This window comes from Thunnus maccoyii, chromosome 1 (genome assembly GCF_910596095.1).
Source record: "Thunnus maccoyii chromosome 1, fThuMac1.1, whole genome shotgun sequence".
Lineage (NCBI taxonomy): Eukaryota > Metazoa > Chordata > Actinopteri > Scombriformes > Scombridae > Thunnus > Thunnus maccoyii.
In genome coordinates, this window is record NC_056533.1 from 3,399,771 (window position 1) to 3,424,456 (window position 24,686).

General features: G+C 40.6%; 2 protein-coding genes across 4 annotated transcripts in view; one reads left to right on the top strand and one right to left on the bottom strand.

The window, feature by feature from the left end:
* The first annotated feature begins 5,308 nt into the window (after nt 1-5,308).
* On the top strand, nt 5,309-6,730 carry gjd6 (gap junction protein delta 6). The gene has a single exon (XM_042415978.1). It carries the CDS (start codon nt 5,332-5,334, stop codon nt 6,535-6,537), a length of 1,206 nt encoding a protein of 401 aa, XP_042271912.1. The 5' UTR covers nt 5,309-5,331; the 3' UTR covers nt 6,538-6,730.
* Nucleotides 6,731-8,070: 1,340 nt separating this feature from the next.
* The window catches only part of sh3gl3a (SH3-domain GRB2-like 3a), a 42,319-nt gene continuing 25,703 nt past the window's right edge, over nt 8,071-24,686 (bottom strand). For all 3 annotated transcript variants that reach the window (XM_042414629.1, XM_042414621.1, XM_042414638.1), the window contains exons 2-11: nt 20,926-20,994; nt 20,056-20,128; nt 19,793-19,936; nt 18,852-18,985; nt 17,835-17,993; nt 17,334-17,437; nt 14,831-14,955; nt 14,671-14,703; nt 13,358-13,423; nt 8,071-12,342 (exon numbers count right to left, since the gene is read on the bottom strand). In XM_042414629.1, the coding sequence (XP_042270563.1) occupies nt 12,140-12,342; nt 13,358-13,423; nt 14,671-14,703; nt 14,831-14,955; nt 17,334-17,437; nt 17,835-17,993; nt 18,852-18,985; nt 19,793-19,936; nt 20,056-20,128; nt 20,926-20,994 (1,110 nt within the window). In that variant the 3' untranslated portion in view covers nt 8,071-12,139. The remainder of the gene's footprint in view (nt 12,343-13,357; nt 13,424-14,670; nt 14,704-14,830; nt 14,956-17,333; nt 17,438-17,834; nt 17,994-18,851; nt 18,986-19,792; nt 19,937-20,055; nt 20,129-20,925; nt 20,995-24,686) is intronic.

Consider the following 24,686-nt stretch of genomic DNA (forward strand, 5'->3'; position numbering starts at 1 on the left):
ATTCATATTTATGGTCTGCTCTCTCTTTCTACACGTAAGCTCAGATAAAAGTCTGAAAAATAACTCCTAAGCACAGGGGAGAAAGAGAAGGACTCTCTGTGACTGGCAGAGCACCAGTCCCTCTCTTTCTCCCTCTTTCCCCTCTAATCCTGTCTGTTATTCATTCCCAGGCTGCTCCTGACAAAGCCCAGAGGGAATGCACATCATTGGGAATTCCTTCATGAACAGACTGAGAGGGTGGATAATTCCTTTGACAGCGGCAGGAGAGCGGAGCCCTAGACGTGTGGGATTACCGTCCAAAATAAAAACATACACAGGGCCCCGTCACGCCGCACTGGAGAAAAGCCACTTCCTGTCCTCTCCATGGCTGGCGTTAGACCCGGGCCTGTGGGGCACTGCCTCTGGCTGCAGGTCTGGGTCGGCTGATGTTGTGTCTGAGCTTTAGTCAAGGTCTATTTACAATCGGCGGAACCCTCAACCCCCCTCCTCCTTTTGCATTGTGTTAAATGTGATGGGGGCCTTCTCTAATCCTTCTCAGGGCAAGAGTGAGGGGCCACTCTCCAGTCTATCGATCCCTCGCTTCATCAGGTCCCATAACAGCCATTAAAAGATGTTAATCCAGCGTGCGCCTCAGTCTGGATCGATAACAGACAAAAGCACTGTAGGAGGCTGTCTGGACATTAACACACACACACACACACATGTGCTTTATGCTTCACCTGCACGCCACCATCATGATAGAGATGATACTGCTGCACCTGATCCTCACAGATATAGGAGTCAGTCTTGGTGAGAGTAAAGAAAGTGTAAAGGTTTGTAGGATGACATCTTAAAGCCTAAAGTTATTATGTGGGGGTGAACCTAAGTGCAGACAGAGACACAGAGGCAAGGAGACAAGGCCATGGTAGGAAAATGTATTTATTAATGCAGGCCAGAGGAAACTAGTACTGGTAGCTGTGAAACAGTGGCTGAGGCTGGGGCAAAGGAACAGGTCTGGAGCGGAATCTGTGGAAGCTGATGAGACAAGGGACAGGAGACAGAGCAGACAGGACTGCAGGGAACAAGAGAAAGAGCGTGAGAACAGGATACGGCCAAAAACCCTGAGGATAAATGCAGGAAAAAATGGCTTGAAGCATAGACTGACTGAGCAGAGGCTATGATCTGGCAGTGTGGATCAGGCAGGGATGAGTACAAGTAGAGGTCTTGATTATAGAACGGGTTGCAGCTGGTGGGGCTCTGCTGTCTCCACTCACACCATCACACAGAGAGAGAGAGAGAGAGAGAGGGAGAGAGCCACTTGAGAAGTGGCAACTGGTTAGAGAGACACAGGACTGAGGCAGGAATCATGACATAAAGTGTTTTTACTGTTCTGAATGTCCGTCATCGCTTCCTCTGGCTGCATCTCACTGTCTCCCTGATCTCTCTCCAAGAGCTCTGAGTCTTCTGCACATAGGTGTAGAGTTGGGTGTGGATGGTAAGGACATGACCCCACCGATGTCTGAATTATATTTTCCCTCCAAATTCTGATGTTATATAATTAAATATTTTAACATTCTCAACGGTTTAACTTCACTCTGGGTGAGGTCCATGCAGAGGTGCAGGGGTTTATGTGTTAGCCACATACATTTACAGCCAGTGGTGTGTTTGCACTAGACTTAAGTGATCATTGACCAATTGTCTGCATTAGAGATTGCAGACAAAAAAAGATCACATATTATTATAAAGAGAGACTTTAAACATTCTGTTGAGCAGGCTTTTCTTCATGATTTATTTCTCAGTGATATCACAAGGTTATGTGCTAGTCCTGACCCTGAATCAGCCCTAAGCAATTTTTAATTCCTTAGCAAATAAACATGCTCCCTTTAAGAAATACAGGGTAAAAAAATAGATCAAATCCTTGGTTCACACCTGAAATCTCAGAGATGTTAAGGGATGTAGCATTGGCAAAATCACAAGGTCCAAAGTCCTCTATTGATTGGCAGATCTTTAGACAGTTGAGAAACAAATGTGTCAGGGCAGTTAGAAATGCTAAGTCATGTTATTTTGTTGATACCCTGTCCGATTGTAGTGAAAATCCGGCAAAATTTTAGAAAACAATGACGTCACTAAATCATGCCCTACTCAAGCATGTATTGGTCAAGCTATTTGGTCAAGTTGGCACACAGTAGATCTATCTCTTCATAGTTTGTATTAAGCACGGATCTAATATGACTTTAATGCTATCCATCCACTTACGACAGGCACAGATCAAGCAATGGTATTGAAGTCAAGGAATGTTATCTCCCCCTTCAGCTCTGTCAGTCTCCTCCATCTTGCTTCTCTTCCTCTCCTTGCCTGGTTTTAGTAGCACGTTATTTTATTAAAGTCAGATTTACAAGAACTCAAGGCTTAATTAGTGATCAACCAGTTTAAATTTGTATTTGTCTTTACTGGCAAAATCTTCTCACCTGACTAGCCTTTGGCGGACTTGCTGCCTTTTTTGAAGAAATTTGGCATATCCATCTACAGGTTGAGGAATTGAGGGATATAAAATTGTGATATGATCAACATAATGTGACCTTTTCACTGACATTATCTGATTATGAACAACAATCTATGCCTACTGATATGATTGTTTCGAAATACTTAAGAGGCGTATAAAAGCAATGTCAAAAGAGCTGTCAATAACATTATTTCTATCTCTTTCGCTTGTTCACACTTTGGCTGGCTGGCTCGTCAGCTAGTTAGTATCACGTTACTGTTGTATAGCCTATCCTCTTGTCTTTTCCTCACTTAAACCCAAAGTTAGCGAATGTTAGGCAGGTAATAAATGAGTAACAACTTGATAGCTAGCCTATCATTTGCCACAAATTCATATTGGGGATAGGTTCACTCTGTAACTACTTATGTTTCTCTTGGTAAAGTTTTAGCCAACATCTTGTCACAACTACTGTTACAGTCTCTGCCAAAGATGGTACAGGAATTGCAGAGTGGGCAGCACAGCCAATGGAACACAGGATTACAGCAGCAGCAGCCTCTCCCAGGTCCTAGCACCTGACCCTCTAGGTACATTGTGAATTTGGAGATGCAATGGCACAATTCGATGAAGGAAAAATGAATGAGAAAAAACTATTGATGATTTAAACTAGTAATGTGCATTTATTTTGGGGGGACTATAGAAAATTTATGGGGGGCTAAAGCCCCCCTAAAATAGGCCTAGCAACACCCCTGCCTCTAGAATACAAGACTCTTACTGCTGGCTGCACCTATAATAGTTTATCCCTTTACACAGTTAATCAATAATCAGTTGCGTCGCTTTCTATCTGAGCATTGCATTTTAAACTCCAATCAGTCTGGACATAGAACCTTGACAGCAGCATGCAAGGTGGTAAATTATATAATCTGTTCTCTGGATAAGAAGGAGTGTTGTATTGTATATTATTGTATTCTGATTGACATTGTGGGTGTATGTGATGTGCTGTTGTGTGTGGCTTTGTATTTTGTATTTTGTATGGTGTGTTGTGTGTGTTTTTTGCTTTGTACTGTTTGTCGTTGTGCTGTTGTATGTTTTGATTGTGGGGGACTCCAGATGCAAATTAGCTTTGAGCTAACTCCTGCGCAGTGCATCTTTAATGTTTAAAAACTGCACCTCTGAGTAATTTTTGACAGCAACCTTTGAACACCATGTCAAACAAATCACCAAACCTGCCTTTTTCCAGTACATCCAAAATTCTGCTGCTCGCCTGCCCACCCACTCCCACTCCTGTGACCACATGACCCCCGTCCTACAGAACCGCTCCCTCTCCCACAACAGATCCAATTCAAAGTCCTTCTCCTCACTCACAAAGACCTCCAGAACAAGAACCTCCTCCAACCTTACCGACCTGCTCCATCACCACACTCCTTCCCATAACCTTTGCTCCTCTGATACCAACCTCCTGTCTCCACCACTCAGGACAAAGCACCAGACCTGAGGTGACAGAGCTTTCTCCATAGCTGCCCCTTCCCTCTGGATCTCTCTCCCCAGACATCCAGGACTGCACCAATCTGTTCATGTTCAAATCACTAATCAAAACTCATCTTTTCAGAACTGCCTTTAATTTATGATTAATGTGTGTTATATGTTTTTAGTTTGTTGTTTTGTATGCAATATGTTTTTAGTTTTTAGTCTATGATATGTGCTTTTAGTGTGTTGTTTTTCTATGATCATCTCTATGATCAACTTTTGTAGTGTACCCTGAAAAGCACTCTATAAATAAAATGTATTATCATTATTATTATTATTATTAGTAGTAGTAGTAGTAGTAGTAGTAGTCGTAGTATTTGTATTTGTATTAGTATTATTATAAATAAAAATGAAAATAGAAAGTGGGCAGAGCACTGAGACAGAGACTCAGACAGGGCTTGCCAGGACTGTTTGAAGTAAGGAAAGGGGTCATTGAGTGTTTTATCTGGGGGACACACTGATTTGATGCTAGCAGACCTTTCAAGGGTCTTTTTTTAAAACACAGATAAGAGGATTGGCGAGTGGCTGGAGAAGAGCAGTCAAAACAAGCCCTGGAACAAAAAACCTCACCAGACACCATTGATATATTAAGGCTTAACTCTGGAAGGCCATATTTTTACCAGTTCAAACCCTATTTCTTAATTATTTTGACTCAGTTGTGTATCTAAACACAACTTTTATGACCTTTTTCTGTGTATATCAGCTTCCAAGGGTTTTCCGGAATCTGACAGTGAGCATGCCCGTCTGTGCTGGTCATCAACACTGCAGCATTTAAAATATGCCTCTCCATTAAAGGAAGAGCCCATTAGCTTTCAGAGGACTAATCTGTGAAGAATGCTCTATCAGTCGGCACTATCAGTGAGTCCTCCAGTAGAGGAAGGGTGATGTCTCCTGGTTTTAAAATGGATCCTAAAGACAAGAGAGAAGTAAGTGCGCCAAGTGACTCATGTCAAGTGGACATCCTTATCTATGAAAGATGGGGTGGCTCTCTCTTGCAATGGCTCCACTGCTCTGAAGGCAGGCAGAGCTGGGGAACATTCAGGCAGAGAGGAAGTCTATTACAGGCTAAAGCAAAGGAGGGAAGGTACTCTGGTTATAGAAGAACATTCTGACTAAGAAATGACAAGCAAGAATTTCAAGAATTGAGAGAAACTCGAGAACAGAAGGTAGTGTAGATTAGGTGGACAAGTTTAGCCAAGATCAGGTATTCTGCAGAGTAGTTCAGGGTGTCATCAGGTCCAACAGGGTAGGAGTTCAGGAAGAGGAGAGGTGGATCTCTCCAGAGCAGACTGCTCTACTCCAGGCAGCTCGTCCCTCCTCGAGGCAGCCGGCAGCCACAGGCCACCATGACGGAGTGGACTCTACTCAAACGTCTCCTGGATGCTGTTCATCAGCACTCCACCATGATCGGTCGCCTGTGGCTCACTGTCATGGTCATCTTCCGGCTGCTCATTGTTGCTGTGGCGACTGAAGACGTGTACACAGATGAGCAGGAGATGTTTGTGTGCAACACACTGCAGCCAGGATGCTCCACTGTCTGCTACGATGCATTTGCGCCCATTTCGCAGCCTCGCTTTTGGGTCTTTCACATCATCAGCGTCTCCACGCCGTCCCTCTGCTTCATCATCTACACGTGGCACAACCTGTCCAAGCTGCCCCATAATGCCAGCCAGAGGCAAGGGCAAGGACAGGGGGATTTCACAGGACAGGCAGGCCCGGATGTTGGGCGAGACAGCGGACGGGAGGCATATGATCGGAGCTGCGACTCAGACAGCTGCTCCATCCGCTCCCATAAGCATCTAGGTCACAGCCTGGCAGATGTGCTGGAGGGCATCACTACCCAGAGCCTACAGAGGGGAGACCCCAACAACATGGTGTCCTTCAGCCAGGCCCGTGCTTGCACCTACAAGGAGGGGATTGCAGAGGGTCACATTGTCTCTGGAGGGGTTCTGTCCAAATGTTATGTCTTCCATGTATGTTTACGTGCAGTTCTGGAGGTGGGCTTTGTCCTGGCCCAGTGGAAGCTGTTTGGCTTCCAGGTGCCCGTCCATTTTCTGTGTTCCTCAGCCCCCTGCAGCCAGCCAGTGGACTGCTACATCTCCAGGCCCACAGAGAAAACCATCTTTCTACTCTTCATGTTTTGTGTAGGGGTTTTCTGCATCCTGCTCAACCTACTGGAGCTCAACCATCTGGGCTGGAAGAAGATCCGCCAGGTGGTGAGGCTGAAGGAGAGGGCATCGTGGGGGGGTTGTCCAGGTATGAGAGGAGGATATGAAACCTTCCCACCAGATAGTCCCTCTCTCACCTCCTCTCTGGGCTTCAGGAACATGACCAGTACCACCTCCCTACCCACTTTGGACCTGGTGGTGGGTCACCAGCCCAACTGGACCTGTGCTGCCAACTGTGGCAGAATGCAGGAGACTGAGGAGGTCAGAGGGACAAGACCGGAGCAACCAAAGAGACAAGACTGTCAGAAAGGAGAGAGGCAGCCTCTGAAGAGTAAGAGGGAAGTCAGAGGGTCCAAACAGAGGAGTGCTGAGGTTTGGATATAGTCTACAACCATGGGGGAGCATGTTGCTGCCTTTATTCATCTACCCATGGATCTCACTTTGGAATTCAAAGGGTCCCCAGCAAAATGATTGGTTTTCCCCCAAATTACAAAGAAACACATTTTTTTAATTCTTACCTCTAGCTGTTTGCAGTTTTTGTTTGGGATGTTCACAGCATTGAAAAAAGGTAATTAAAATGGCAACATATCTTCCAAAAATTGGTGCTCGTTTTTCAGGATAATCCATAGAATGTGCTGTCAACTGTTTTTATAGGGACTATTTCCTCAGTAGAAAGTAGTTCCAATGAAAACTGTATACAGTGAGGTCCATTCATCTTCACTGTATTGATGAGGAGGTGGAAATCTCAGATATAGATATCTCAAAACACAGACAAATAAAATCAAAGCTATCTGCATTCCTTGATATTGCTGGTGCTAAGGGAGAAAATGGGATTCCTTTTTCATCAACTAATATCTCTCTCCCGTTGGATAAGAAAAAAACCCTTCACATACAGAGTTCCTGGAGCAAAATCTTATTACCTGGATGGACAGAGCAGTTATCAGTTAATAAACTAAAGCTTCAACACCGCCTTGAAAAATAACAATTGAATGGAGAGATCAAAATGCTGTCACCAATAAATCTTTGCCAATTCTGGGTGAGTCTTAAAGCCTGAAGACACTCAAATATGTGATTTAAAACAGTGCTTACTGTACCATGTGAGTTTGGATGGAATAGAAATCTATGATTGTGGATGTATTATACATGTTCAAGTGCAATGGATGAATAGATGTCTGGTTAGTAAAGAGTATGAATATTTATTTAGAGACTGATCACTGATGAGGGTTTAAGACAGTACTTTCCAACTGTTTTTGCTCATGATCCCTTAAAAAGTCATGTCTACTCGTTACCCCTCAGTACAGGTTGGGTTGTCAGCAGTTTAGTCATTTTTAGACTGTTTCATTTTTAATAGGCCTGTAGGATAAACCTATACATTATTAAATTATATAGTAAAAGTAAAAAAGAAAGACCCCCAGGTTCAGAACCACTGATTTAAGGTACATTATAGGCCAAAAGTATGTGGACATTACATCCCTGTATGATTGTTGAACATGTGAGTCCAAAACCATAGGCATTGATCTGCTGCTTTAACAGCCTTCACTCTTCTGTTGAAGACTTCCCATCAGATTTCTTACCTGGCTGCATTAGTAAGGTTTCTTATCACTCAACATCAGTGTTGGGTGATGAGGCTTGGCTTGCAGTCAGCAAACTTGGAAACCATTTATTTAAGGAGCTGGCTGGCTGCTCAGGGGTATTGTCATGTTGAAACAGGAAAAGGCCAAACATAAACTGTTGACACAAAGATGGAAGCACGCTGTTCTCTCAAATATCATTGTATGCTGGATCATTAAGATTTCCCTTCACTGGAATTTAGGGGCCCAAACCAGGAAAAGGAGTCACATAACAAAAGTACGTCCACATACTTTTGGTCACATTTAAATCACAGATAAAAATGCACACAAATAAAAAACACACGACTGGCGGCTCAATATTTGCTTGTCATTTATTTACGCAATATATTTATTAATATATTCATTTACAACATCTATAAAACACCTCTTGCATAAATTATGCTACTGAAAAAATAAAACACAGAGATGCGCAGCCAGTTTCCTTTGTTGAAGTTGGTTGTAAAATGAATACTGAGGAGAGAATTTTGTGGACTGCAAAGGCAAACAGAGGTACAGTGTTGAGAGATCTTGGTTTAGTGTATCAAAGAGTCAGTCATTCATACTGTGGGGCTAACTGTGAAAGATAAGTGAAACTAGGCTGATCTTGAATTCAGTGTTAAATCGTCTGTAAACCCAGTCAAAGGCTTGGAAATGTTTCATGAAAACTGCATTTATACAGGAACCTGATGAGAAGAGATTCTTCTGCCAATGTTTTCGATTGTTTTACAAAGAATAGTTTAAGACTGGATGCAGGATTAAACCTTGTGATTCCTTCCATTCTGTGAAGTAATGTGTGTCGCACGTAGCAACTCTGTGCTAAGAACTCCCCAGTATCCAAAATCCATCATAACAATCTTTTGGAAAAATCATCATCATGCAACGTCTTGAACATCTAAGCAATTGCAAGCTAACAGTAAGTATCCCAATACATTTTGTGTATTTTCTCTCTATTGTATATAAAGTATAGTTAGTCCACATACAATAAAAGATGAAACTAAATAATGGAGATAAAGAGTGTAGTCCATCGAGTATGTATTGGAACCAACACCCAAAACCTGAGTTTAGGTCTGGGTTATTTCTGTTCACATTAACAGTAACTCTGTGCACAAAACTAAATTAAGGAACTTCACAAATTTCTGGAGAAAAAAGGTTTTTGTGGAAACACCATTAGAATATTTGGAGTGCCTTGAATTGTCAAATTAAGGCTAGCATTCAGCCAGCTGCTAATAAAGGCTGGTAAACATAGAGACCTGTTACAGTGGCTTACATAATGACTCATTCTGTATAATGTATATTACCACAGCACTAATTCCATCAACACAACATTAAGTCAAATAATTGTTTTATATTTATTATGCATTAAAACAGTAATTAGTACATTTGTTCATCTGTCACATTATCATTTAGATTTTGTGTGGATGAAATATATAATTAATTTTGTCTTAGTTTTTGTTTTCAAAGGTTACTTTTAAATTTTGTCTTTGATCTCATTTCGTTCAGGAAAAAATATTAAATATTTTTCGTTGTAGTCTTTGTTGATGAAATGAACAATCCTGTTGCTTCTACTTTGCAGGGTTTTTTTTTTTAGCAATGTTAAGTTACTGTTAAGTTACCTGCAGATGTTTCAAGACTTCCAGATGCTGGAAGTCTTTTAATGTGAAATATCTGTGCAGGAAGTGTTGACTTTCGTTGACAGTAACTCGCTCAAAAAAAACCCCCCTGCAAAGTAGGAGTAGCTGGAATTGGTTTACCAATAGGATAGAAAACAGTATTTCTGTCAGAGGAGAAAGTGAGAGCAGTAGAGTGGTGGTTATGACATGACTATGTTGCTGTATTGATGGAATTAATTCTGTGGAAATGTACATTGTGTTGAATTTATCCAGACAACAGGTGATCATGGAGTTTGCATCAATGGATAACAAAATAAGAGCAGACCAGAGAACAGGGAGGTTTCTTACTAAAATATCAGAAAAGAGAGAAAGTAAGAAAATATAAGGAAATTAGAAATAAAGGTATGTATCTAATCTGGTCTGGTTTTGTCTGAAGTTAAATAAAGGTAATTGAAGGCCTTGGCCTGTTTTTGAGAATTTAAGGTAATCTCACCCTCTTTTCTAAACTGAATGTTGTCAGGAGAGACGACTGCTAAATATCAGGCTACCGAGGTGTTTTACCAACTCATGTCATGATGGAACTTCCTAAATAAACAGGTTTATCAGCACAGCCAAACTGTAACTGCAGGTCTTTACTTATTCTACTGCTCATCACTAGCTAATAAGAGAACTGGAATGAGTTTCACAAGGTAACAGGATCCTCTACTTCCACAGACATCTACGTCTGATTTTAGATGTGATACAACCATTTTTCCAATCTAAATTACAACAATTGAGATAGTGGATTCATCACAGCACAGTACAATGAACATCTGTGGTTATATAAATCTAACTATCTACCATTTTGACTTCACATATATATCTGATATGGTAGTGATTATTACCCCAGTGTGAACGAGACAAAGTGCAACGCTGAAGAAGAGGAAGAACAAAAACATTAACAAATAAAAAGGTGCATGTCCATAAACATATGTGGTAGGTATATTCTAAAGCTTCAGTGCAATACAGACGGCATTTCAAAAAGCACTTTCATATGGTTTCAATGTGTCAAAGGCATTCATCCTTATCTGACAGAGCGGGCGGTACAATCCTTACATCATGTCACAATAAGTCAGAGCATGTAAACAGAAAGAGAGGGACATTCAGAGAGATGAGAGTTCACTTCAGTTCCTCGCAGTCGTAAAAACGTGTTCTGGGCGACACTTAAGAGCACAGCAGGCAAACAGGCAACGTCAGTAATGGAGAGGAGGAAAGACGTGAACGGAAAGGTACAAAGATACAACACAAGACAGGCTGAACTGGATACAGGCAGAGTCTAACGGAGGAGTAATACACATCACGTACAGTCTACCATGATCTCAGTGCAATGTGAGGTTTTCAGACACCGGTGAGTTCAACTGTGAGTTAGGTGTGATCGCTGTCCGACGGCTGTGGCTTTAAAAAGATGAACAAAACTACACACATGATAAAAACATGTAGAAAATAAATAGCAGTGGAATGTTTGTGTGTGAGGGAAGAGCGCCGTCGAGCTAAAGCCAACATTGATCAAAAATTTAAGAGTGAGAACTGAAGTTCACATTTTAAAGGATCATTTTGGTTCGTTACGTTGGATGTTGTTTTCGTAGTTTTAGGAACTATTTCTTTGTACACATCATCTGATAACATGGTGACATTACTACAACAAGGTTCAACAAGGAAAGAATCAGGCGATTCAACGGTTTCTCCAGATTATGAAACCAACAACATAAGGTCATAAAATGCTTTTAAAATATGAAACGCAAAATCAGTAGAATACAGGATTGTAGCAGCCATATTGGAGGTCTTGGTGACTAATAAAAGCTGTGCTTTTCTAAACATATGAGCTGGCCATCATCTCATCAACTGTTCTCGCTCTGTATTTTTAAAGAGTCAGTTCACCCAAATTACAAAAAAATACATACATTTTCTCACTTACCTCTTGAATTTGTTGGATGTTTTTAAATGTCACTTTTCAAACATAAAACTATATGTATGGTAGAATACTAGGTGTAAAAGAACAAATGTGTTTTTGTTAAGTAATTCTGTAATGCCAACTGATCATTTAACTTGAGACTTCAATTTTTGATGCAAACACAAAGCCTCTATCAATTTTTGGGGGATAATTACATAATAATTTACAGGATTAATAATACCCTATAACATTTGTCATGTTCCTCATGTGGCTGTAATGCAAAAAAAGAGCTAATGCAGTCATGATGTCCATTGTGCACTTCAACGAAAGTTAAGGAGTCTCAAGTTGTGGTGACGGGGCAAAAGCAGGCAGACAGCCCAATGACATAAACTTCTATAACATTAAACAGCCTTATAGAAGAAGAACTGAGAGGATGTAATCATCCTCTCAGTTCTTTACATCGGCCTCTAGCCTTATCTATAGTACTCACAGGATGATTACAGAGTTTGATGACTTCTTGACATTTTCACCTCAGTCAGACACAATGGGTCCAACCAGGCAGAGGGTCCCACTTAATGGCTTGGGTTTCAGTTGGCTTCAGGTCCATAAATATCGACAACAACAAAAAAACAACAATGCAATCAGTGACATTTGATCTTACGTCGGCTTGGGACAAAACTACTACCTCTCTGGCTCGGTTTGAAATTCAGAAGACAGAATATTTTTTCAGCTTCGCGTTGAGCCGGCCCCACGCATTTAGGCCCGAGTTGAGTCGAGGACAGAGGCTGAGTGTGATGAGGCAGGAAGGAGTCTGCAGAGGACTTGAGGAGCCAGTCTCACTGAGGCAGAGGGACGATGACCTCCACATAGTTGACGGGGAAGAAGCCGGACTCGCCGTTGATCATGCCCTCGTACCAGTTCTCGTCGATCCGGTTGGTGAGGATGATGATGTCGCCCTCCTTGAAACCCAGCTCGCCCTCATTCTCCGGCTCAAAGTCATAGAGGGAGCGACAGCATGGCTGGTCCAACACCTCCGTCTCTGCACCCAAACACAGGAAGACATTTAGAATTATTCAATTATTACATCATTCTTGCACTTTATGATGAGAAGTAACTTTCCTACCTATTTCATGTTAATGATGTGTATATACCGTAGGGCTGCAAATGAATAATCATGTTCATCATCAAGCTAGTTCTCAATTATCTTTAAGATTTATTGATTAATCATTTGGTCAATAAATGAAATATGCCACTATACGTTTCCAGAACCCAGTGTGACAACTTTCAACTGCTTTCAACCACTTCTCACAGTCTTCGTCAATACTGATACTGAGCAATCTCCATGACGACTGAGTAACCTCCATCTGCTGATGAAGACCATGACATGGGACTTAAAGTTTCTGAAAATGCTGATAAGTGGACCTTGAATGGAAGGAGTTCACTCAGTTGTCAGTACTGAGTATAAATACTAAGATAAATAATAAGTAAAATACTAACAGACTCAACAAACCGATGAAGACCACAAGATGTGGTTGAAAGCACCAGAAGAGGCTAGTAACCTTGAGTAGATGTTCGTTCAGTTGTCAGTACCTAGTACTAATACTGAACAATCTTAATGATGATGAAGACCATATAATGTGGTTGAAAGTTCCAGTAAAAGCTGGTAGGTGGAACTTGAGTGGATGAAGTTTGCTCAGTTGTCAGTAAAAAGTCATCTCCATGACAACTGAGAAAACTCCATCTGCTGATAAAGACCGTGAGATATGGTTGAAAGTTTATGAAAAAGCTAGAAGACCTTCAGATCAGATTTTGTGTCAAAATGTTGCGTCTGTCAAAAATGAACTTTCCAACTTAAATAGCTTGTTTGATCCAAAAACCCAAAGATTCTCAAGTGAGGGGCTGTAACCTGCAAATGTTTGGCATTTTTGCTTGATAATGACATGATTAATCAATGATCTCATTTGTTGTTGATTAATTTCCTATCAACTAATCAATTATTAGTTTTAGCACTAACGTAGTAAGATATAAATGCAGGGTCAGTGTGTGTTACTCACGGTGATTATTGCCATTGGTAGTAGGGCTCTCAGGCCATGACAGTGGAACAGAGGTTATATGATCAGCTGGGTAAGATGTGAAGACACATGGAGATGGAATTGAGCACAAGACAACACAAAATAATGCACACACATTTGGTACAAGATGAAGAACACACCCCTGAATGGGCCACATAATACCACACCATACTGCATGTACACCACCATTTCACCACTAGAGGGCGACAACTGTTGCGTTTGTAACTGCAATGACTCCACTCCAGAGGTGGCCAAGCATGCATTTAGCTGCATCATGTGTGTGTATAGAGTAAATCTAATGAGAAATAAGCTGACTTCTGCATATAGGTACTACAACAATGCAGCCACACAAGTGAAGCAGGTAGAAGTTATATAGGAGTTAAAGCTGGAGTGCAGGACTTCTATCTCCCCCCTCTGGCTGTGAGAGTAAAGTGGGGTGCTCGGCTGTGATTGCCTGTCATGCACGCATCGAATGACAGGCACACAGCTCTATTTGAGAGGCCAATAAACAATACTGTGAAAACTGTACACCTGCGGCCCACTGACTGCTAGAAAAAATACAAAAGTGATATAAGACTTAATATAAGACATATTAAATTAGACATATAAGCAATATTGCTTTCATTACATACACAGAAATGGACACATTGAGGATATAATAAAATCATGTGGATAAACACTAGGGTGAAAAAATATATTATATATCCTGTATTTCATGAGGGCTTAACTGTGCTACTGACATGTATCTTATTAATGCAAGTCATTTCCTTTGTGTTTTACTAAGCATGTGGAAAAACAGACCAGATAGCTCACATTTACATATATAAGAGCTACATAACTGTGACACTTCAAATTACTCAATAATCATTCTCAAAAATAATAATCATTTCAAACATAAGTAGAATCGTATTTAGCTATGACTGCTGTGTTGTTCTTCGCCTGTGGTTATAATGGCAAATTACTGCTAGGTTGCACCATCTAAAATTCATGTGAATTGATGCTGTTGGAATCTCACCAACATTGAATTTATACCCACTTAAACAGTTTTCCCTTGAAAACACTCCATGCAGACAAATCACATAGTAATAAACAAAAGTTTGGAACGAGTGAGATGAGCTGCTTACTGTTCAGTTAATGTGTTTAATGTTCGGTTTAAATGTAATCCAACACCATCATATTTGGATATGACAGACATTAATGCCAGGTGGATGAAAGCACACATAATGTAGCATAAAAAGCCTGATGGTTAGTAACAGGGACCCTCACATCATAACACTGTATGAAGGAATACCTACTTTTCCCATTGACTGTGTGATTGATCTGGATATCTGTGAAGGATAATAAAAATACAGTAGAACTTAAAGCAAACAATGAAGATGGAGCAGACAGAGAAAATTACAGAAAAGAAGGCAAAAACACAGATAAAGTGAAGACAAGATAGGTGAACAGCTGTACCTGTGGATTTGAGCGAGGAGCTGTAGGACAGGCCGTTGTGCTGACTGTTGTCCAGGGCCTCCATGCTGCTCCTGATAGACTTTGGTTTGAACTCTCTCTTGGGCCGGCTGCTGGCTGTGGATATCCTGGGGTGAGAAGATAGCATAGTGAAAAACCTGTTCAATAGAGCGAAACAAATAGCTTAGCGTTATGTTTTGGACTGTGGGTTTTCTTTACGTGCAGTTCAGGGAGCTCCGGTGGATAAAGAGGGCACGAGGGAAAGTTATTGAATGTCCAAAAGGTGTCCAAAATCAGGCTGGACACTTCCTCTCCAGCTCAAACTCGCAGCACAGCTGTGTGCAGGGCTGGATTGACTTGCTACGGGGCCCAGGGGCAAATGAGTTATGGGCTCCTGCTGTCCAATACTTTGGTTTTCCAAAATATTGTCCAAATACGCTGTATTTGTGTTTAGTGCTAATTAGCAAATGTTAACATACATATGATATTTATCACAAATCAACCACTGATGTTTCATAACATGTATTTGTTTCTGGGCAGCAGAGGAGTGTTTGGAACAGTCAGTGTAGCAGCTCTAATGAACAAGGTAACATCTGAATCACATTAAACATGCTAACAGGAGTTCAATCTATCTTAAACAAGTGTGCTATTAATTCATAGATCAATTTAGGCTGCTTTGTACTGGCACATGTGACTCTTGTCATGCATTACATAACAGGCCAGTATGTTGTTGTAGAGAGAGCAATCTAAAGATCATCAATTGTCAGAATTGTCATATCTACAGCAGCAACCAAATTCTCTCTGAGTCTGAGTCTTAATATTAGTCTTTTATTAAATATGTCCTGATTTCAATCCCTTTTGTGACTTCATGTTATGCTTTACTGTATCTAGAGTTAAAGTTCATGCATGGCTGTTTGTGTTAGGACGACATTAAACACAGACCCATTTGACATGTTCAGACTAAGTATGGGAAGCAGACTGAGAGTCTACAGCCATGCTGGTAACTTTGTGAGGCTGTAGCAGGTCACCATCTCAGCTTGGCATGTTAACATGCTTTAATTAGCACAAATTAGCACTAAACACAAAGTACAGCTGAGCTGATGGGAATGTCATTACTTTTACAGGTGTTTGTACATAAACCAAAGTATTGGACAAATTAAAATTGACCTGATGATGGTGCTAGATGAGAATGACTAAAGTTATTACAATTCATCCTGCGTGAAACATGTCAGAACCACATTTCATGGCAGTCTATCCAATAGTTGCCAAGGGATGTCCTGATCAAGAGACCTTCAATATTCTGTATCTGCCAATAGAATCTGATCCAATACTTCTGTTTATCTAACTGACACAGCTGCCCAGTGCACACTCAAGTTATTATAACCAGCTCTGCATCAAGCAGCTTTCTTTTAAAGGGGACCTATTATGATTTTCCATATTTTCAGTCATATATACAATGTTACAATGCCGGATATTCATACAGAGGTCACTCGTTTGGTTTGCTGCGATTACCGTGGCCGTAAAGCTGCAAGGCGGCAGCAAAAAGGGATGAAGGACTTGTATTTTATCCAGCTGATTTCAGCACTAACTGAAGTGTGCACCAACAACCACCAGGTGGCACATGTGAGCAGTCTCTGCAGTTTCTTGGCAGAAAGCTGAGTGTGCCGCGAAAACACAAAGTAACACATCTAAAATGGGAAAGAACTGTTGTGCGATTGACTGTTCAACAGGAAATCGGAGCTATCTGCAGACTTTACAGACTGCCGAAAGCTAAAGAAAAGAGAAGCAAATGGATCACTGCAATCCGCAGAAACAACTGGAATCTAGTTATTTTTGTACATTGGATTTTTGGGGTAAAATCATACCTTAAGTTATATACTACAGAAACTTATAACTTATTGTTATAACATAAAATGTTTCACGTTGTCATCTGTTTTTCTTTTTCTGGCATATATTTATTTCATTGAGATTTTTGATAAACAGTCATCAGTAATGTGGATATAATGACTAAGTGGATAAAGTTCAGAAAATTACATCACTTTACTATAACACAGCCTTTAAAACCAGGAAAAGACAACACTTATGCTATATCACAATATTACGATCTCCAAAATCTAAGACAATGTCTGGTCTCATATCACATGGACGTATTGCCCAGCCCTACACATGTATCAATTTGAAATAATACCCAGCACTAGTCATGGCTCCTTTTAACCCACCCTTCCTTCTGTGGGTCACATGTTCTGAGCCAGTGCCAACAACTTGCACCAAATACAGCCCACTAATTCATGAAAATAGAGAGCTTAGTTTCTAAGTATACTACTCATAGACCAGCTGTCACTACTGGTATTCATGCTTTCAATGTCATGACCACTCTGAGTGAAATTATTTTTTAAAAGCAGGAACAGGTTGAGACAGTGATTCTCTCACAGAGGATGAAGCTGCAGAATACTGACTGACAGCAGAGTGAGGTATGACCTCCAGTCCAGCAGAGCACCTTCCTCACCTCCTCTGCAGCTGTCCACTGAGCTCCTCCAGGATTTCACTCGACTGCCGATGGTACTCTAAGGCCGCCTCAATCAGCGATGACAGCTGGGTCACCTGCTCCACCTGTTGGCCAAACCATACACACACACACACACACACACACACACACACACACATTACATGCTGTGTAATCCTTCAAGAAAGTGACATAGAATTCTTTAAAAAAGGCCTGGGACTGTCATATTAGGCATATTTATAGCCTTAATTGATCCATATTTTTAACATATGTACCTTTCAAGATTTTGTCTTACAAAACAAAACAAACAATACTTTTTTTAATACTGAATACATTTAAAAAGGTCGTACTAATGCTACTGTGCATAATCTCAAAATTCCCTAATTGATATTTGTCATTCTCATGTTTGTAGTTAATATGTTGACATGTTTAAACTGCCTGTTGCCTCATGTTTAATACTCTCTATTGGTCCATTCTTTATGTAGAAGTTGTGTCCTCTCTTACGTCATTCTCCAAGAAATTGAACATGCTCCTCTCAGCCAGCTCTTTGCTCTCCTCGAACTTCTCCACAGCCTGGCGGATCTCCTCGTCTGGGATTTTCCCCTGACGTTTCTTTTTATAATCAAAGTCTAACCGACGGCCCTCCAGCTTCTTCAGGTGGTGCTGCAAACATAAAAAGGAAAGTGCCAGTTTAGCATACTACATGCAATATTATACAAAGTTACACTCACCTGTAGTTTGTGTTTAGTGCCAAATAGCAAATGTCAGCATGCTGATCAGTCTTTACCTGCATGGCACCTTTTATACAGGTTACTGCGATTCAAAGTGCTTTACAGATGACTGATGAGCTGATAATAAGACAGTTCAAATGACAACACAGTAAACAATTTGAGACTAATGCACACAAGAACTTTTTATGACGCAAATGTAATACTACGACCAATACAATATATTTTAAATAAAATAAAATAATGTCAGCATTTAGTTCAAAGCGCCGCTGTGCCTGAGTACAGCTTCACAGAGCTGCTACATGTCTTATTTCATTACATGAAATCCAAAATCGCCTAAAACTTGTTTTGTGACTTGTGTTTTCATGGATTGAAATTGAAACTTTGAAAACCACAAAGTTAATTCATGGATAATAAAGCACAAACATTAATTTGTAAAATACATTGAATGTGTTCTATAAGTGAAATTTACATAATATTCAAGGTGCATGCTCACACTGGCGTCATAGCATATTTCAGCCAGTGTTGCAAAGGTGCTGCAGAAATGCAGGCACCTCCTCAAAGTGTTGTGACATTTCCCCTGTGTTGCAAACACTGTAAGAATTACTACAACTTGAGTCAACTTGGTCAAGGTCTTTAATTATAGAATAAAATGAACAGTTCTCTAAATGTTTGCCTACCCTGCTGATCATAAATGTGTCTTTAAGATTTAAGAATGAGGGAATTTTTTATGTCAGTGACTGTTGTCACATTGTACAAGTTTAGTTACAGGGTATAAGCTGCTGTAACGTACTGTGATCTCTTTGAGGTCCTTGTCCTGTAGATTCTGCAGGGGGTCAATAAAGTTTTGTTTGACGCTTATGTCCAGGGAGTCCTTCACATCTGCCATCTGCCTCATGGCCTCACCCATATCCACCAGAGCACCGCCTATGATACACAGAGACACCATAACTTTTCAATAAACATGTAACATAGAATCATTTGAAGACATGCGACATGTTTTAGTTTCAGCTCAACAGCTACATAAAAGGTTCAGAGGCGAGTTGTGTGTCTGTGTGTCCTTTTTTTTCTGAATGTTTTTCTGACAGATGGTATGAAAGACACTTGGGGCTTAAAAGTGACGCTTGGTTGTGTAAATATCGAACTGACAGCTAGGGCTGCAACTAATGATTAACCTGTTGATTAACTTGTTGATTATGTTCTTGATTGATCGTTTAATTGTTTAGTCTATAAAATGTCAGAAGATAATCAGAAATGCCCATCACAATTTCCTAAAGCCTGAGGTGATGTCATCACATTCCATATTCAGTGTACTACTACAGCATACAGACAAAGAAAACCAGAACATCCTTGCAATTTAGGAACTACAGCTAAAGAAATTTTGTCATTTTTGATGTAAAAATGACTTTAAACGGTTCTTTGATTATTAAAATATCTGCTGAGTCATTGTTTCAGCCCTACTGGCAGTGCACCAAAATCACATTTTTTACAGCCATGTTGCAGAGGAATCTTGAAGAAATATAACTCAGAGTGACAGGCACAGAGTGCACTTGAGAGGCAATAAAATGTGGAAAAAAGTCCTGGTAACACAAAGTTACCAATATAAGCAAATACCAGTGCAAAGAAGAGCCACTACAGTGTTGACATATTGGACCCATCTATCAAAGAGACCATAAGGCAGAATGAACAGTTTTTATAGCCGGTGTTTGTCATGGTGTATGTGAGTGTTGGTACCAAAGACAGAGTCCTCGCCCAGTTCATGGCCGTAGCGCAGCATGCAGTCTCCCAGAAGGCCTTCAGTCTGGGGGTAGCCGGTGGTCTTCACCTGCCCTCGGATCTTGGACACTGTGTTCAGCATGTTGAGTTTTGCTCGAGAGGCTACAGAGGGAAACAATGAATACACTGTACCACGTATTGGATTGATTTCTCAAGACAGTGTTATAGCGATGGATAAAAGAACAGCAAATTATAGAATAAAATAACATCCATGTTCTTACCTGGGTTAGGCTGCAGGTATTCTGTTGTTTTGGCCAAGAGGTCAAACACTGACTTGTTGGTCACGTCAATTTTCTGGTGGAAGCAAGGATGTTAAAGGATGCAGTTGTGTCCATGCATAGTTGGTGTTGTTGTTTACTCATAGGAAAAAGCATTCATCAACACTATTAAAGGAACAGTTCAACATTTTGGGAAATATTCTAATTCTTCCTGAGAGTAAGATGAGAGGATTGATATTAATCTCATGTCTCATATGAGTGTTACAGAGCAGGAGTCAGGATGTGGTTAGCCTAGCTTAGCATAAAGACTGGAAGCAGGGGGAAATAGCATCGACAGAGGAGTGCTGGGTGGATGCATAAATTGTTATTTGTCACAAAATAGTTCCAACACATAACCCCCTCTGAAAGCACAAACTGGCATCTTTAAACTTCTGTTTTTCTATGGACTAAATAAACAAGATACAAAATGTTAATTAATGAGATTTAGAGGTGTTGGTAGGTGTGTTTCTCCAAGGCTAGCTGTTTTCCCCTGCTTCCAGTCTTTATGCTAAGCTAGGCTAAGTTTTTCATCTCAGTAAAGGTTCATGATTTGCACAAACCAAACTCTAATTTTAATCAAAACTTCAGCCAGGTAGTTGTGTTGATATTGGCATAGTAAAAGTTGTTGACAAAAAAAGGTGAAAACCTTTGAAATCCATTGTCATCATCTAACTCCTGACAAGTTTTTAATCTAAAGATGAGCTGAGAAGGACTTTGCGTTAGGAAGCTCTTATCTCCTCATATCAGATCAATCCAGCACTACCCAGTGTAACACTATACATCCATCATGAGACCATGTTTACTGCTGAGCACACACATTTGCGCTGAACTCACCCTCTCCATCTCCATGAAGTCCTCATCCAGCTTTGTCCCCTCTGCCCCACTGATCTTTTCACTGAATAGCTGCACAGAGAGAGCAGAGAGAATTATGGAGGACTGAAGAATACACTAGAGAACACGTGGACAGGAGGAGGGTGGAAGAACATGCATTAACCTAAATCTCATATCATGTGTAAGTGTTTTGTTGCTTTGGTAACACAGGGTGAACAGTGTTTCTGCACTGTTTTGCTGTGTGCAATGAAGGAAAAATTCATTTTTTTTTACAATGTGGGTGTTGTCCAAGTTTTTATTGAGTCCACAATTTAAAGGTAGACAGTGTGGGAACCTTTTACCACTAGTGATGCTATGGAGCAATATTTTTATGAGTGGGTTTTGTTTGTTCTCGTGCAAGCGCACCATGATGCACACGCACAATGGTTGCTGCCAATGGTTTCATTTTCTTCCACTCATCTCTAGGCAGTACAGTCCCAAGAAACACAGCAATGCAACAACACAAGCAGGGAAGAAAAAGACTGATTGCTAGTAAACATGGACGTGAACAATGATGGTTTCAAAAATTTCCAAAACATTGGCTTTGCAAATGTGTTACGAGGAAGGAAATGCACTCGATATGTTTGTAATACTCCAAGGATGCACACAATGTGTTTTTGTGAGGAACACTCCATGAAAAAAAATGAAGGATCTATGCCAATATTAGTCACGTGTTGGGGGAATCCACTTTATATGCAGTACAGCATGTTATTTCTATAGAACTGTACAGCTCAGATTAACTGTAGGAATCTGAAGCTCAAAGTGAACAGCAGAGAGACAGATTGGGGATGATGTCATCTAAAGACAAATCCTGGAGATGCTGGACTATGAATAATAGAACAACTGCTGACATGGTTATGGGTTTACTAAGGATATGTGCGTTTTCTGATTCAAAGCTGGACACATTCAAATAACACCGAGTCAGAATACATTTCTCAAACTAAACCGTTATGAGCTCACAGAGTCACTCGCTAACTCAACATCTACGCATCGACTGTAAAAAGTGTTCTCTGAAGACATGATCAGTACGTGTGATGAATATCAGATACAGAACTGGCGTAGATTTCCTCTCTATTTATGATTTGCAGTAATACTACTGAGGCTGCATGGTTTTAAGAAGTGTGTCAAACAGAGGAATGAGACTTTGACACCATTCTCTGGCAGATTTAAAGAGGATTAAAATTCTGTGTGCACAAATAATTGACTAATGCTGAAAGATTTAGGGCAGTTGGCAATTTAGAAAGAAACTTCTGATTGCAGGTCAGTCACTGAGTCCACGTTCTCTGACTGTATATACTGTCTGTGTTCTTGCAGTGTTGGTCATTATGTTTCAAAACATTAGGAACATTAGGAATTATTCTGTGATTGTGTGTTATTAATTGACTTTCACATCAATCTGTGTCCTGAATCTCTACTTCCTGTAAACCACACTTTTGACCAAAATTAAACTCAAAAATCAAAAAAATATATTTTATTCTATTAAAAGACATCTCATGAACTTAATTTATGAAATGTACCCAGAAAGAAATACCACAAAGAGGATTATAAGCTTTTCAGATGACTGTTATGTTTGCAGCCCTCCAACCTGGCAGTCCATCTCACTCTCTGACCACACCAAACCAATCTACTTTCAGGAGCAGTTAAGTGAACCAACAGCAGGTTAAATATAGAGGCAGACAGTGACGACGGGTGCATCAGCACAGACAGCCCAGCTACAGGAAGTCTAATTCACACCTCTGTTAACGGCAGAACATTTAACAGTGAGCTATGAAGTGGGAAAACCTGGAGATCAACCCAGAATAGCAAAGAGATTTGAGTCATCATGACTGGCAGAGAGTCAACAGGAGTGTTGAGCCCAATGTTCATTTGGGCTCCTGACTGTTGTTTTAAGGCAGACTTGAAAAACTGTCAACCGTTCCTTTAATATAATCCCCCCGTGCAGATCCCCTAGAGACGACTTTAGAAGCAGGGTCTTGATATTGGCAGACAGCACAATAACTACGATTTTCACAAATTCACAGGGCAGCTTAACCCACAGCGACTTCATTTCAACATGATTGATGCAGTTTGTGTCAAAACTCACACACCTTCTTCTCAGGGTCATAACTCGGTCGACTTGGAACACAAAGACGTCACACACATGGCTGCTGGCACCAGAGTGACTTTCCTGTGATTTTGGCATCTTCGATTCATAAACATTCATAAAACTGCTTAGAAATCATTTTAAAAAGGACAATCTTTATAGCTTCAGATCTTGCCTCATAATCATCATGTTTAGACATTTTAAGTACCTAAAGTAATCCAGGTGATATGAGTTTCCATGGTAAAGTTTCACCAAAATGTAAAGAGAGAAAGACAGGGCTAAGGTATGGACTTAGCTCACTGGCTGTGTCTGAAGTCACTCCATCATTCAGTCATTCACTCTGTCACTTTTCATTATTGAATTACCTGTCAATTATTTTCTTGATTAATCAATTAGTTGTTTGGTCCATATATGTCAGAAAATTGTGAAAAATGTCGATCACTGTTTCCCAAAGACCAAGATGGAACCTCAAATGTCTTCTTTTGTCCTGACCAACTGTCCACAATCCAAATGTGATATTCAGTTTACTATCATACAGGACTAAAAAAAAAAGAAAATATTCACATAAAAACTGGAACTAGAGAATTTTGAAGAATTTTCTGACATTCTTTCTTGAAAAATGACTCAAAACGATTAATTGATGACTTGGGACTTGGGAGAGACTCAGGGGCCACATGTTACGCCGTTCTCTGTTTCTCTGTTTAGCGTTGTCACGTTAGGCTAACCCATTGTTGCTAACTTTGGAGCTAACCAACAGATGTGTCTTTGTCTTGAGAAGCTACAGCATTTATTTAATGACACACTGCAGCCTGTACTGTACACTTACTGCTAACCTTTTCCTCTGCTCCGCTCACATTCACCGTCACTTTTCTGCTGCTTGCACTCTCTCAACCACTCTCTCACTACACACTGCCCTATTCCTTAAAAGGAGCTACGTTACCAAAAATTTCCCTGGCAACGACACAGAGGTTGACTTAAGTTTCAGAACAGCGCTGCACAGAGGCACCCAAACGGTACTGATTTCCAAATTAATGGATGTTTGGCATTATTTTTGGCATTAAAAAAAGATTTTTTTGCCCTGGCGTGGCTTCTTGTTGGCCTGGTGGCCCGTCGGGCCTGTGCAATTATAGGGAAAACACTGACTGTAATCTAACATCTATAAAATGCAGCACATTGCATTGTGGGATTGTTAGCAGTAAGTAGTGTACATGCCATGGACAGTACTTTTGTATGAGTTCTTGTGGGCCCTACACAGAGAAATCATGCTAAATACACCTAGCTACAACATGTAGGGACTACACCAAAAGCCTGTAAAGCTGACACAGGTGAAAAGTCTTACTCTACATCCGACCCCAATGTTTTCCCCATAATCTGTCCAACTGCTGAGCCACCCCATGAGTATATGACATGGGAGGTGAGAGGTCTAATATTATAGTCTAGTATCTGACAGTCGTCTCTGCTGTTCTTGTTGAAGTGACAGGAGCTGATTAAAATGTCACCGCTGGGCTGACAAAAAAAGGAGGTACAATGTGTCAAAGAAAAGGCTAATGCTATAGACGCTACAGCTGCTAGACATCAACTTCCTGCCAAACTCTGACTTACTTTCACACCTGATCTCTTCACACTAGTGATCCGTAGCAGT